Source organism: Dipteris shenzhenensis, chromosome 14 (assembly GCF_047967505.1).
Source record: "Dipteris shenzhenensis isolate YYH24624 ecotype China chromosome 14, Dip_SZ_1.0, whole genome shotgun sequence".
Classification (NCBI taxonomy): Eukaryota; Viridiplantae; Streptophyta; class Polypodiopsida; order Gleicheniales; family Dipteridaceae; genus Dipteris; species Dipteris shenzhenensis.
In genome coordinates, this window is record NC_141609.1 from 19,085,489 (window position 1) to 19,099,906 (window position 14,418).

At 44.7% G+C, this 14,418-nt stretch overlaps 1 protein-coding gene across 3 annotated transcripts in view; it reads left to right on the plus strand.

Moving 5' to 3' along the window:
* PDE327 (FAD/NAD(P)-binding oxidoreductase family protein) overlaps positions 1-14,418 on the plus strand; it is a 72,741-nt gene that overhangs the window by 35,251 nt on the left and 23,072 nt on the right. For all 3 annotated transcript variants that reach the window (XM_087384615.1, XM_087384616.1, XM_087384617.1), the window contains exon 2: positions 12,289-12,348. In XM_087384615.1, the coding sequence (XP_087240741.1) occupies positions 12,289-12,348 (60 nt within the window). The remainder of the gene's footprint in view (positions 1-12,288; positions 12,349-14,418) is intronic.

The following is a 14,418-nucleotide window of genomic DNA, read 5'->3' on the forward strand; positions in this document are numbered from 1 at the left end:
TGGGCACTGATGACGTCAGTGGGGATGTCATAGTAGCTAGTTTTGGAAATAGAGGATAGAATCACTCACACCTCACTCCCGATCTAGCTCATACAACACTCAAAGAGACGGAGAAAGAGATAGTCAAAACTTAGATATATATTCTTCCACAATCGTGGGCAGACAAAAGCTTAACTGGTGAGCACGTACAAACAGCCAAACGGTGCTGTCAAATGCTGAGCCACTTCTCTCCCTCTGCACGCTTGCCCGTGTGCAAGGTTGTAAGTGCAGGTGATGAGAAAAGTGTGGGGAGGGAGGGGGTTTATATAGGAGGGCAGTCAGTCCCTAGAACTAGCCGACTTTTCCAGTCGGTCCAGTCTGTAAAAACCGACCTGGTCAGGGCCCTTTTTGGGGCTGTATCTGGGCTGACCAGACCTGGCTGGTTTGGCCTATAAATAGGCCCCCTCTGGTGGCCTTTTGCTGCTGTTGGCCGGTCTTGGTACTGCTCCATGTGCGTCCGTACCATGCTCGAGAGTCGAGACAGTGATGCAGGCATAGGGTGGGGTAGGCTGCTCTCTTGCGGGCACGTTGATTACTTTATGCAGATGACGTGGCTCTCTTGTCTTCCTGAGCAAAGGGGCTCCAGAGACACCTTGACGCACTATAGTCCTTTTGTGAGTCTCATGATTTGAAGGTCAACCTGGGTAAAACCAACGTTATGATCTTCAATACATCTCGAGTCGTCATGCGCGATGAGCATTTCATATTTGATGGGTCCCCTATTGAGGTAGTTTCATCATACACTTATCAAGGGGTTGTCTTTTTCGGACCCACCTTCACCATGAGACCCGCGATGCAGGCGCGCCTGAGCAGAGGATATGCTTCATCGGCTAGACTAGAGAGACAGTGCTTCTGCTCTCATTTTCAGGATCCACGGACCAAAAGGTTGCTTTTTGACTCCTTGGTCGTTCCTGCAGGGATGTATGGCAGCCCATGCTGGGGACCAGATTTGTCGGATATAGAGTGGGCCAGGGTGGAGCGGCTACAAGTTCTCATGTTATCACAGATGATCCGTGGTAAGCCATCTGTCCCTCACGAGATCATTCGGGCGGAGTTTGGGTCACCCCCATTATAGCTAGATGCTGCATTTCAGGTCATTACATATCTGTACCGAGTCAAGGAGTATGGGGATTACACATCCGGGCGTAGCAGGATACCATGGCTAGCACTGTCCTCTTCTATGGCACTTGCAGTAGGGGGAGATCAGAGGTGTTGGTATGCACACACAGAGAGATGGTTTGCAGGACTAGGGCTCCACATGGACAGACTACCTTCTTTCTAGTATAGTATGGATGCTCCTTTCTCTCCCCTCCTATCACACGAGGTCAACCGGGTTATCTGTGAGGATCTACTACAGCTACATACTTTCGGACTTGGTTAGGCCCGATTGATCTTCCAGTGAAGCTGGGCTTCTACAGAGATCATATCACAGCGGAGGGTTTCATTGATCCACCAGGATACACATAGATTCACCTACCCCACTCGCTGCGGATCTCCCTTGGGCAGTTCCAGGTCTCTTCACACAAACTTCGTATCGAGAGCGGCCGAGCAGAGCGGTTACCGAGGGAGAGGCGCATATGCACATTGTGTGACATGCAGGAGGTTGAGACAGAGGAGCATTTCATCTTAAGGTGTCCTGTTTGCTATGAGATCCGAGGGCGTTTCTATTGCCTCTTCAGAGATAGTTATGGGATGCTGGCCCGTGTCCTCTCCTACCCAGACCAGCGATGCTTGGCTGGTTTCATTCATGAGATGCTCAGACACCACGATAGGATACTCCGAGCACAGAGAGAGGAGCAGACTTCTCCCTCGACTTATACCTCTCAGAGCTCTATCACGGAGTTCTTTTAGCTAGATCACATAGACCCCCACGAGGCGAGACCTCGACATGACCGTGTTAGAATTATAGATATAATTCAGCAGTGACCAATGTAATTTAATAAGCTAGTTAGGGGCACTTTTCCCTCTTTAAGAGGTTTTTCCCAATAGTTCACTAACTATGGTTAGTGACTACTAAGGTTTTGTCACTAGGACAAAACCTTATCTCTCACTCTTTCAGGTGTACTCTTACACTATTCTATTGCAACTAAGCTCTCAAGCTTTCAGCTCTCAAGCTCAGTCTCTCTCTCCCCAAACACTCACATTTGGTATTAGAGCCTCGTTGAGCTCCAGCCTCCAGCCCACACTCCTGTTGCCGCTCCTGTTGCTACATCCCGTCCGTACAGCTCGAAGCAATCCAAAAACTGTCCGTACAGTCCGTACAGTCTGTACCAATGTACGAAATTTGTACCTGCACGTACCTTCAGCTGGCAGTGCATCCGTAGTTGCCGTACTCCGCCGTACCTGCATGTACTCATCAGTACCTGTTGCTTTCGTACTGCTCGCACCTGACCGTACAGCAAGTCCAGCACGCACGTACTCGCGTTGACGACCGTACGATTTCCCTGCTGTACCTGATGCACCATCGCCGTACGTACCTGCTTCGCAGGCCTGCTTCCGTACAACGTCGTACATGCTGTCCGTACAACGTCATACTTACTTTCGTACATTGTCCGTACCTGTTACCGTACAGGTCCTGATATCGTACGACCTGCTTATCCGTACAATCTGTACTTGGTCGTCTGTATTCATTGTACCAGCAGACATTTGCAGTCCTTTGCAGTTATTGGGGTATTTTCAGGTTCACAGTTGCTTGTGAAGCAAACATTGCTGACAGATCTGTAGATTTGGTCTGAAATTTGGGGCTTTCTGCTGAAATTGCAAAATTTGGGGCTGTCTGTGCTTTTGCCCCTTTCTGGTTGCAATTTCAAGCTCGAAATCTAGGGCTTTTGATTCTGCAGTACAATTTCTTGAAGAAATTAGGGGATTTTGTAATTACACTGCAATTTCGCAGTAAAATTTGGGGCTTTTGCAGACAGAGCGCAATCCTTGCAACATTTGGGGCTTTTGATCATTTGTAGGCAGCGTGGGATATTTTAGAAAGCATGTATGCAGCCTGGAATGATGCAAGGGTATCTTTCTTGAAAAGAGAGTTAAGTAATACACATATGGAAGAGGGTGACTCCATGTCAGTCCACCTCACAAAGCTACAGGATCTCAGAGAGCAATTATTGAACATAGATGAGATTATTCCTGATTCAGAGATGATTACTACCACTCTGAATTCTCTTCCTGAGTCTTATCTCAGCTTTCATACCTCGCTGAACTTATCATTGAGGGGGGGTGCAAATCCTCTCACTTTTCATGAGTTGATAGGACTTCTGCTTCAGGAAGAGCAGACCAGGAAAAACTTGGCTTCACGTGCAGGTGAACAAGCTATGCTCTCAAAGTTTAAGTAAAAAACAAAGGGACAGGCAAAGACATCAGTAAATCAGCCTTCCAGTGGGTTAGGACAGCCTTCACAAAAGGCTAAAAATGATGCAAGTAAGCCCAAAAAGAAGGGTTTTTGTCATTACTGCAAAAAGCCAGGTCATCACATTGCAGAATGCAGGAAAAGGCTTGCAAAAGAGAAGAAAAACAACTTCGGTATGGCTGTTTCAGATTTAGCTCCTCATGCATCTGACAGTGGGGATGCTGCAGCCAACTTTGTTGGACAGGATTATGCCTTTTTATCTTGCATTTCAGATTCTAGGCTGGCTGCTCCAGATGCTCGGGATAGTACAGCCACTTGTAATGATGATACATATGCATTTTTGACTTGCAGTTATGACTCTTCTACGGATGCATCTGCCTTCAGTGTCAATGAAACACTGAACACTTGGTATTTTGACAGCGGTGCATCCAAGCATATCACTTCTAGGAAGTGTCTTTTTACTTCCTTGCATCCACCTCCCGTTGGTAAGAAAGTCACTTGTGCCAATAACTCGTCATATTCAGTACGTGGCACAGGAGAAGTTGAGCTTACTGCCATTGATGGCTCAGTTTTCAGACTTTCAGATGTCTTATATGTGCCTGGTATCACCAAGAATCTTCTTTCAGTGTCCACTCTTAACAGAGCTGGATTTCAGGTCATCTTTGAGGATGACAAATATGCTGTCCGAGAAAGGGAAAATGATTATGCCTTAAGATTATCTGGTACTCTGCTGCGTGGGCTTTTTCAACTTGATCTTTTTTAGAAAAGAGCAGCCCATGCTCTTGCAGTTTCTTCTGCTACTGCTGCCATGCAGAATGGAGAATTATGGCATGCTCGATATGGCCACATGCATTACAACAGCTTGATGACACTTCAGAAGCACTCTATGGTTGATGCATTGCCACCTCTTGAGATACCTCCTCCACATGCCTGTGAAGGGTGCATTTTAGGCAAGATGCATAGATTCCCCTTCAAAAAGGATGGTTCAGTTAAAGCTGTCCGCAAATTACAGCTTATACACAGTGATGTCTGTGGTCCCATGAGGACTCCATCATTGGGTGGTCATCTCTACTTTGTTACCTTTATTGATGATTACTCCAATTTCACTTGGGTCTTTGGGCTGAAGCGCAAATGAGAAGTGTTCATGGTGTTTAAACACTTTTTAGCCATGGTTGAAAATGAAACCGGACTCAAGATACAGACATTGCGCAAATTACAGCTTATACACAGTGATGTCTGTGGTCCCATGAGGACTCCATCATTGGGTGGTCATCTCTACTTTGTTACCTTTATTGATGATTACTCCAATTTCACTTGGGTCTTTGGGCTGAAGCGCAAATCAGAAGTGTTCATGGTATGTAAACACTTTTCAGCCATGGTTGAAAATGAAACCGGACTCAAGATACAGACATTGTGCACAGATAGAGGTGGGGAATACTTGTCTGCAGATTTTGATGCTTTTATGAAAGGCAAGGGTATCGTGCATCAGCTCACAGTGAGGCTCACCCCTCAGCAAAATGGCAAAGCTGAGAGAAAAAATAGAACTCTTATGGAGATGGATAGATGTATGCTGAAAAGCAAACACATGTCTCATAAATTCTGGCTTGAAGGTCTGATGTGTGCCAACTACATTTTAAATCGGGCTCCCACTAAGGCTTTGAAAACAAAAACTCCCTATGAGGTCTGGAATGGGAGAAAGCCTTCAGTGGATCATTTGCGAGTCTTTGGATGCCTTGCATATGCTCATGTGCCAGTTGAATTTAGGCACAAGTTGTCAGATAAGGCAATTAAGTGCATATTTGTTGGGTACAGTGCAGAAAGCAAGGGGTACCGTCTCTACAATCCTGCTACACGCAAAATCATTGTCAGTAAAGATGTGATATTTGCAGAAAATTCAGCTCACACTCAGGCTGAATTTCATATGCCTTCTTCTTCAGAGGATGTTTTTGAGGGGTTGCTACCCATTGCCTTGGGTTCCCCTGCTGATATTTCTGATGCAAATTAGAATTTACAGCCACCTCCCGATGCTTCAGTTCAGCCACAGGATGTCTTGCCACCTCCACAGGCAGTGGAACAGGTGGTGCAGCAAGAAATTGCAGACATACATGCAACAAAAACAGTCCCAAACTGGCTGTTACAGACTCTCAGGGAGAGTAAGATTGATGCTCCATTACCTGGCAGGACTCGCAGTGCAGCAAGGCACATGGAAGGTGCTAATTCAGTGGAATCAGCATATGCAGGTACTCTTCTTGATGAGGAGGAGCCTGCAACATTCGAAGAAGCAAAGGACAATGTGCATTGGATGAATGCCATGCACGATGAGTTGCAGTCCATTAAAAAAAATCAGACTTGGGATGTTGTAGACTTGCTACCAGGTAAACATGCCATTGGCACACGATGGGTTTTCAAGGTGAAACGAAAGCCAGATGGCTCCATTGACAGATACAAGGCAAGACTGGTTGCTAAAGACTATGCTCAGAAAAAGGGCATAGATTATGAGGACTCCTACATCTCGGATGACCACCATCCGATTTGTTATTGCAATGGCTGCACATTTTGAGTGGAATGTTCATCAGTTGGACATAAAAACAACCTTCTTAAATGGAGACTTGCTAGAAGAGGTGTATGTCAAACAACCTCTAGGCTTTGAAATTACAGCAAATGCACTTTAGGTATGCAAGCTAAACAAAGCTTTGTATGGGCTGAACCAGGCCCCTCGTGCATGGATGCCAAGATTCATGCTTTTTTTACCAGCAAGGGGCTACACAATAGTCCTACTGAGAGCACCCTCTACATCAAGATGGATGGGGGGGAAATTTTAGTCATCCTTCTTTATGTCGATGACTTACTGCTCACAGGGTCCAATGAAGATAAAATTGCAGATTTCAAAGCTGATTTGCAGACCAACTTTGACATGTCCGATTTGGGGCTGCTTCACTTCTATTTGGGGATCCAGTTCTCTCAAGAGAGACGTGGCACTGTTATGTCTCAGTCCAAGTATGTGCAGAAACTCTTGGACAGATTTAACATGCATGATTGTAAGCCCATAGCCACTCCCATGGAGCCGGGGCTGAAACTCACAATGCATGATGCAGGAGAATTAGTTGATGCCACACTTTACAATCAGGCGGTTGGATGCCTCATATATCTCTACAACACTAGACTTGATATTCAGTTTGCAGTATCTCAGGTGAGCAGGTACATGCACAGCCCAAAAACTATGCATTGGCAGGCAGTTAAGCGCATCTTCCGTTATTTGCAGGGCACGAAGTCTTTTGGATTGTTATTTCCCAAGGGGGGTGACTTGCAGATGCATGCCTACAGTGATTCAGATTGGGCTGGTGATTATGACACTAGGCAATCCACTAGTGGCAATTGTTTCTTTTTTGGTAAATCTTGCATTTCCTGGCTGAGCAAGAAACAATCTACAGTGGCTACCTCATCATGTGAAGCTGAGTACAGGGCAACTTTCACAGCAACAATTGAATGTGTCTGGTTGCGACGTCTATTTGCTGATCTTCATCTGTCTTTGGAGGGTCCTTCTCCAATTCTCACTGATAGTCAGAGTGCCATTGTAGTGGCAAAGAATCCAGTGTTTCATGCTCGCACGAAGCACATTGAGGTTCACTATCACTACGTTAGAGAGAAGTTGCATGCAGGAGAGATCAATATGATCTTTGTGTCCACACATGACAATGTTGCAGATATTTTCACCAAAGCACTACCACGTGAAAAGTTTGAGGCATTTTGCAGTGCCCTGAACTTATATCCCTTTGGTGATTGATCAGCCTTGTACATGACATTGGCACTGTAGGGGGTGTTAGAATTATAGATATAATTCAGCAGTGACCAATGTAATTTAATAAGCTAGTTAGGGGCACTTTTCTCTCTTTAAGAGGTTTTTCCCCCTAACCGTAGTTAGTTGACTAACTATGGTTAGTGACTACTAAGGTTTTGTCACTAGGACAAAACCTTATCTCTCACTCTTTTAGTTGTACTCTTACACTCTTCTATTGCAACTAAGCTCTCAAGCTCACTCTCTCTTGCTCTCTCTCTCTCTCTCCCCAAACACTTACAGACCGTGACCCGGAGCCTGTGACCCGACAGCTCAGACAAAGGGTTGACTCACAGATCTCACTTGGGGACATCCCCTCCTTGTTTAGGGTCGGAGCCCAACCGATGGGGGTTGCAGTGGCCTTGGTTAGACGCAGAGCTACGACTAGGAGACGTACCAGGACTGCACCCTTGAGGGGCGACAACGTTCTATTACTGACCTCATGCCTCCACTTTCACAGCCTCATCCATCCTGATGTCCTGTTGCCTAGGATGATGATGATGATGGTTATGATGATGCCGACGATGATGCTGAGATTGATATATATAGTCAGGAGATGACTATGTTGTACTTAGGACTTAGTACTGCCATTTTGCATTTTTTGCATTCTGCATTGGTGTGGATGCTTGTTTAGTAGCTCCACTACCACAGCTCATTGTATCAGGATTTTTACAGTCTCATAGACCCATCAGTCTTCTGAAGACTTTAATAAACTTTCTTTCTTTCTTTCTTTCTTGCTGGTGCAGTCCTCCATGCAGCTACTTAGCCTTAGCCCCTTTCCCCCTACAGTCTCCTGCCCCCTTGTCCCCTCAAAACGGGGGCTCACAGGTGAGGCAGTGACTTTTCTAACAGCTAGTCTCTGCTATGCATGATGGAGCTTATGTTTTCAACCTTATGAGTGACTATCATGAGATTGAAATTGCACTATGTGTGGTGTTTTTAAAAGTTCTTGGATTCATCTAGATATATGCCATCCAATGTGGTGGACACCATGTGAGAATTTGGCACAATCTCATCAACATTGATGAGCTGCTCTCTAAAGTCCTTGACTTGTGTGAGATATGCATCCATGCTATCCCCTTTGGCTATGTTCACATTGTCCAGTTGCCTACAGAAATAGGCACCTCTGGCCTCATTCAAAATCTTATATAGATTGGCCAAAGCGTCCCATGCAGCCTTGGCTGTCTTGTATGATGAATGTGAGGTATAACAACCCTCTTGTTAGACATTGCATTAAAGGCATGTGCCTGTGCATCCCTCTAGTCCTAGCGTATTTGTTCCGGCATAGGAGGCACTGTGATAGCAGTGGTAAACCGTGTTGGAGAGACAAGTATGGGGTCTCTGATTCGGTAGCAATAACCCAGAAATTCTTGGATCAACAAAGTGGTGCACCATGTACGACCACATGGGATGGTTGGTAGCATTAAGCTTGTCCGCATTCCAAGCAAGTCATTATTGGCCATTGCAAAAATTTCCCCCAAAAGGTGCCCTGCAAATGCAAAGCCTTAAGGCTCTCACTACAATAAGTTTGCTGCTAAAAAAGTTGACTCCAAATCTTGAAATGTAAAGAAAAAAATGATAGCAAAGTGCTTGCAAATGTGAATGCCAAATGGGCTGCTCAAACACCAAGCCAAATGCAAAAACCTATCCCCAAGGTCTGCCCTGCAGAGATTGACTGCAAGAGTCTGCAAATGTCTGTCCCAGCAAACTCCAAGCCAGCCTCAAATTCAAAAACAAATGTCTGCTCAAATGTAGCTGAAAGTGAAATGCCCAATGCATTGGACCAATGCAGAATAAGAGTGCCAAAAGCCCCAAATGTGACCCAAAAATTGGGGGAAAAGAGGGCAAATGAATGAATACCTGAGGGAAAAAGACGACAAATGCTCCCAATGCCAAATACCACTACAACAGACTGCAAATGTACCAAAAGCACCAAATTTTGTGAGAGATTTGATAGTCGCAAAATCAACTCAATTGACCATCTTGCAAATGCAAACTCCAAATAGCATAAATGAGCTGGAAAAGAGCCTGTACCCGACAATACCAATTGAAATGGAGTGAAAACTGGTAGAAACTGGCCTGGGCCAAGTACGAGCTGAGTTGGGCAATAAAAATCGTAGTTTTGAGAGCAGTCTGTACAGTTGTATGGACATTTGTACGGCTGTACGGACAGGTCATACGGAGGCAAATTAGGTTGCAATTATGCAATAGATGTTTGCGCCTGTCTAGACAAAACTTCAGCAAGTTTTGGCGACAAAATCAGCGAGAGAACTTTGAAGAACATTCACGGGACTGTTTTACAGCTTTAGAATTAGGTGCCCATCTGTCACGGCTGTTCGAAAGCTGATCCAGCAGTCAATGAACCAAGAAAAGTCAGCATAAATGCTGCCTGAAGGTCCGGAGCAGGCTGGAATGCAGGTCAAGTTCAAAAACGAGCTGGAAGCTGCAAAATGAGCTGAGAAACAGGTTGAAATGCTGGTTGGGAGCTGAGCTGAATGTGAGCACGTGTAAAGAAGGTAGGAAGATAGAACACTAGATGCGGGAAGCAATGGAACGGAGATAGAATGCAAGGGAGCAAACAAGCTCAAGGAATTGTACTGTACTTGTAGATCAATAATGAGAAAGTACAAATGGTGGCCTACATAGGGTCCAAACTCAACTTAGGACTAATTGTCCTAAGTGAATTGGGACTAGTGTCCCAAGTGGACTAAAGGCCTGGCTAGCCTACAAGGCCATACGGGGCTTCCCTTGCTCTTCATCTCCCTCCTCCTCCTAAGCGCCTACTCTCTCTCTCTCTCTCTCTCTCTCTCTCTCTCTCCCCCAGAGCAGGATATGCAGATTCCAGAGGTTCTGATCTGGGGAGTGGTGAGCCTATACGAGTCCGTCAGAGGGAGTTCGTGTCCTAGGAGGCCTATTAGACTGGGTTGAGAGCATGATTGGAGTAAAGCAGGGATGCCGTCTCTCACCGACTCTCTTCGGGCTCTACATTGATGAGATTACATCTTTCATAGACCGTCTAGGAGGCGAGGGAGCACCACTAGTAGACTTGATGATACAGATTCTACTATACGCGGATGACATAGTCCTCCTGTCATCTTCGGCAGAGGGACTACAGAGACATCTAGATGCCCTAGAGGTGTTCTGCAAAGAGAGAGACCTGATGGTTAACCTTGGGAAGACCAAGGTCATGATCTTAAACACCTCTTACACAGTGCTTCATCGACATAGCTTTACATACCAAAGTCAGCCAGTGGAGATTGTCCAGTCCTACACATAATTGGGTGTAGTTTTCAGAGGGCCAGTTTTCACGATGACCCACGCAGTCAGAGCACGACTCACATGAGGGCATGATGCTTTGGCTCGACTAGAGCGATAGTGCTTCCCGGTGCACTTCCAGGATCCACCGATGAAGTGTTGGCTTTTCAATACTCTATTGAGGCCGACTGCCATGTATTGCGGCACCTTTTTGGGGGTGTCATCTTTCAGCAGCAGAATGGAGGTGATTTGAGTAGCTACAGGTGCGGTAGACCGAGCGCAGAGACAGGTCACGGATTTCTATGCATTTGACTCAGCTCCAGGGCACTTTGGGGTAGAGGAGGAGGAGCTAGCCGACATGAGAGACATATGGATTGGTGGAGAGAGCCGACACAACATTGTTGGACGAGGGACACAGAGACTGTACACGACACGACAGGCGACCAGAGCACACACGATCGTGGTTCGACCTATTTCAGCTCTCCTCAGGGGAGATTGACCGAGACGAGGCGTCACCCTTGACATAGCCCATTGGATCCAAAGATTGAGGAGACCACGCCCTCCACCACCATGGGAGATAGCCCGACAGATGCAGATACGTGAGCTCTTTGCATCTCATCAGAGAGCCACCATGGAGCCCTAGTACGTGGAGCCGGTTCATGCACTTGGGACTCTAGCTTTGAGCACTTGATATTCTCATGCCACCCTCATGATATTATGCTATTTTGCTACCTTTTTGCTGTTTTGTACTAGTATAGCATTTTAGTACTCAGCAAGGGCCTTAGCGAGCCCTTTTGCCCCGGCCCACAGTGGTCTGTAGGAGTCACTTGATTCTGTACTTTGTCGCATAGGCCCATGAGGCTTCCCGCTAACGTTAATATATCTTTCTTTCTTTCTGTCTCCCCCCCCTCTTCCCCCCCTCTTCCTCTCGCTCTCCTACCCCATCATTCAGTTCTCCCTCTTCCTCTCTCTACCTTCTGCTCATTCTATTACTTTCTCTAAATCTGTTTCTACCCCTTTTCTACATATCTCTGATCACTCTAATCAAAAACCTCCTCTTTGTACCTATGCTAGCAATAGCTAGAGAACCAAGCGGACTACGACTAGGCTGTGGATGTGACCTTTGTTGAGTATATCTGTGACTTATCTTCTAATTTCCTCGTGTTGAGTGAAGGAAATGCGATAAGGAGTCCCTGAAGGTGAACTATTGTCTAGAATTTCCTCCTGTTGAGTGAAGGAAATGCGATAGGGAGTCCCTGAAGGTGGACTATTGTCTAGAATGAGTTCAATTGCATGGTCTACTAGTCTTTGAAAATATATCCATATAGGGTTGTCTTATAAAGGTACATATATCCATCTGTTGAGATTCAAAGTCTTATGCATGCTTATTATGATTCTAAATTGCATTCCCTTGTTTTTGTTGAACTCTGATCTTCCTCTCACGAGAAACATGAAGATTTGGCTTGACAATCAAGGACAAGGCATCAAGGTGACCTTTTAAAGTTGTAATTGTTATCCGGAGTGTGGATAACCTTATTTCCTTGTAACTGTCGTGTCTTGTTAGATGTCCTAATTCATCACGTTCCAGAAAGAGATTTTCCTCTGCATAACTTTATAAAGGTGCATTAAAAAAGCTAAGTAAATGCCCATGTGTCTTTTTATTGATCCATATTGCATTGAATAAACTCTATTGTCCTTGTTCATGACAATGATGTTGTAGCAGTCTTGCATGTGTTTTGAGATTGTAGAATCTTTTTTGGACATCGAAGAGGGTAAGGCTTTTACTATTTTTCAACTGATCTTATAGGTTCACAGTCTGCCACCCGCAGCTTTTTCAGTTGTTCGGAAGTCATTTGATGCGCGCAAGGTATGAATTTCTCAGGATTTTCCCCTTGCACTTTGGAGTAGACTCATTGTATTATGATTGATTGTCAGCATAGCTCAAGGTTTGCTGTCAGTACACCCCTCTTTGCTTCATATCCTGTTGTTTGAGTTTCGACGTAGCTTGATTGTCTATTTTGAAGTGCACAAGTTTTGGGATGGATGGAGCTGGTGGTTTCCATGCAAGGCTGTAAGGTCTTTCATGCGAGTATTTTGGGACTTAATATATGTGAAATACCTTTTGATACCCATTTCCTTCCAATTGCAATCCTCCAAGGTTTGCACCTATTAGGTGCAGACAAAATGATAAGGACCTGTGGATAAGGTGCATGGATCAGTAACTCTAGTGCCTTTTTAGTTAATACAAAAACTCACAATGATTCTGAGATCCCCATAATCAAAATCTTCCCTCAAGATGAATGCTAAGAAAGTTGGTATCCCACCTTCATGGAACTTTTTTTCTCTAGTTAAAGCAAGAGCTCGTTGATGTTTTGAAAAAAGCTATCTTCCAGATCAAAATAGTCTTAGCCATATAGGTTCACATGCCCACAGGAAAGGTTTATAGTTTGCTTTGACTGAAGATAAAGGACTTGTGGTTGTCAAATATATCAATGATCCAATGAGCTGTCTATATTACCTTTCATACCTTCTCTTATTTTTTTCATAGCTTTATGCTTGCTCCATTGATGTAATCATTAATTTATAGTCTTGGAAATGAAAACATTTTTGTAAACTTATGAAAGTTGATTTATAATCTCTCTAAAACTCCTTTCCCAAGTGATAATCATTCTCAAGTGACTTCCCTTGTTTTTGCTACAAATTTCTTTTTCTTTGATTCCTCCAGAATTTCACACTCCCTTCTTCATTTTCCTAGTGTTTAGATTAAGAATTCACGCTACGGTTGAAAATCTTTTGAAATTCTTTCTATGTGAAAACATCCAAGAGTCAGAAGTCTTGCATGCTATATGAAATGAGATTATGCTCAATTCCTTCCTAGTTAATCTGTTTAATGCAATAAATAATCCACACACAAATGTGACACGCGTCAAGGTGGCTGATACATTGCATGTGGTCATTCTATTCCATAGAGTCAGTCATGTAAATGAAAAATGGATAGTGAGAACTTGAAAGCTATTATACCTAGTCATTTTTCAATCACACATAGAGCAACGACTTGCACTACTGAGGAAAATGTTAGTATTTCTCATGTAATACTTCCGTGAGATGATCCATCGTAATTGAATTACGTTGGTGTTTGGGGCCTTCCTTATACTTTGAAGGCCGAGACGGTAAGCATGCTGCTTTACACAGGTCAGGCCCAATTAAAAGCCCTTGATTCAATAGAGGGAAAATTGAGTCGAGGACACACACACACACACACACCCGTACACCCGTACATATACATACATACATATATGTGTGTGTGTGTGGCTAATTATTTGCAGGTGCTTGTTTTACTTGTCATAAGTTTGGCCATCTAGCTTCACAGTGTTCTGCAGTCCTGCACCAGCTCCCACCTACGGCTATTGCTCCAGAAAATACTACCCCTCCAACATATGGTCCGGGGCCTAAGGCTATGCCTAGCAAGTTGGGTGATGTGACATCTAAATCTGCTCTTCCCAAAGAAAGTGTGGTCCATGTTTCAGCCAAGCAAAAGGATAAGGGAAAGGGCAAAATTCCAGAATCTAATGCCTCTCCCCAGGGTGCCTGGCAGCAACCCAAAAAGGTATTTGCGCTTAAGCCATGATCGTTACAATCTCGGCATTGGGATGCCTCTACTTCCACCCCTGGCCAAGCCTCTACCCCTGCTGATAGCCTGACTTCTCGACTGTGGGTTGATGTGCTCAAGAAGGGCATTCCTGTATGTGACAATGATGAGGACGATAGAGCTATTGATCCAGGAGGCCAGGTGGACGTGGATGTCATGGCTGATGCCTGACACCTTGTACCTTTACTATGTTTCTCGGTTCGACTGTACATATCTTTTATGTCTGCTTCAATTACTTGCATTACATACAATGTCCAAGGTCTTTGCAATGTCAACAAGTGGAGACTT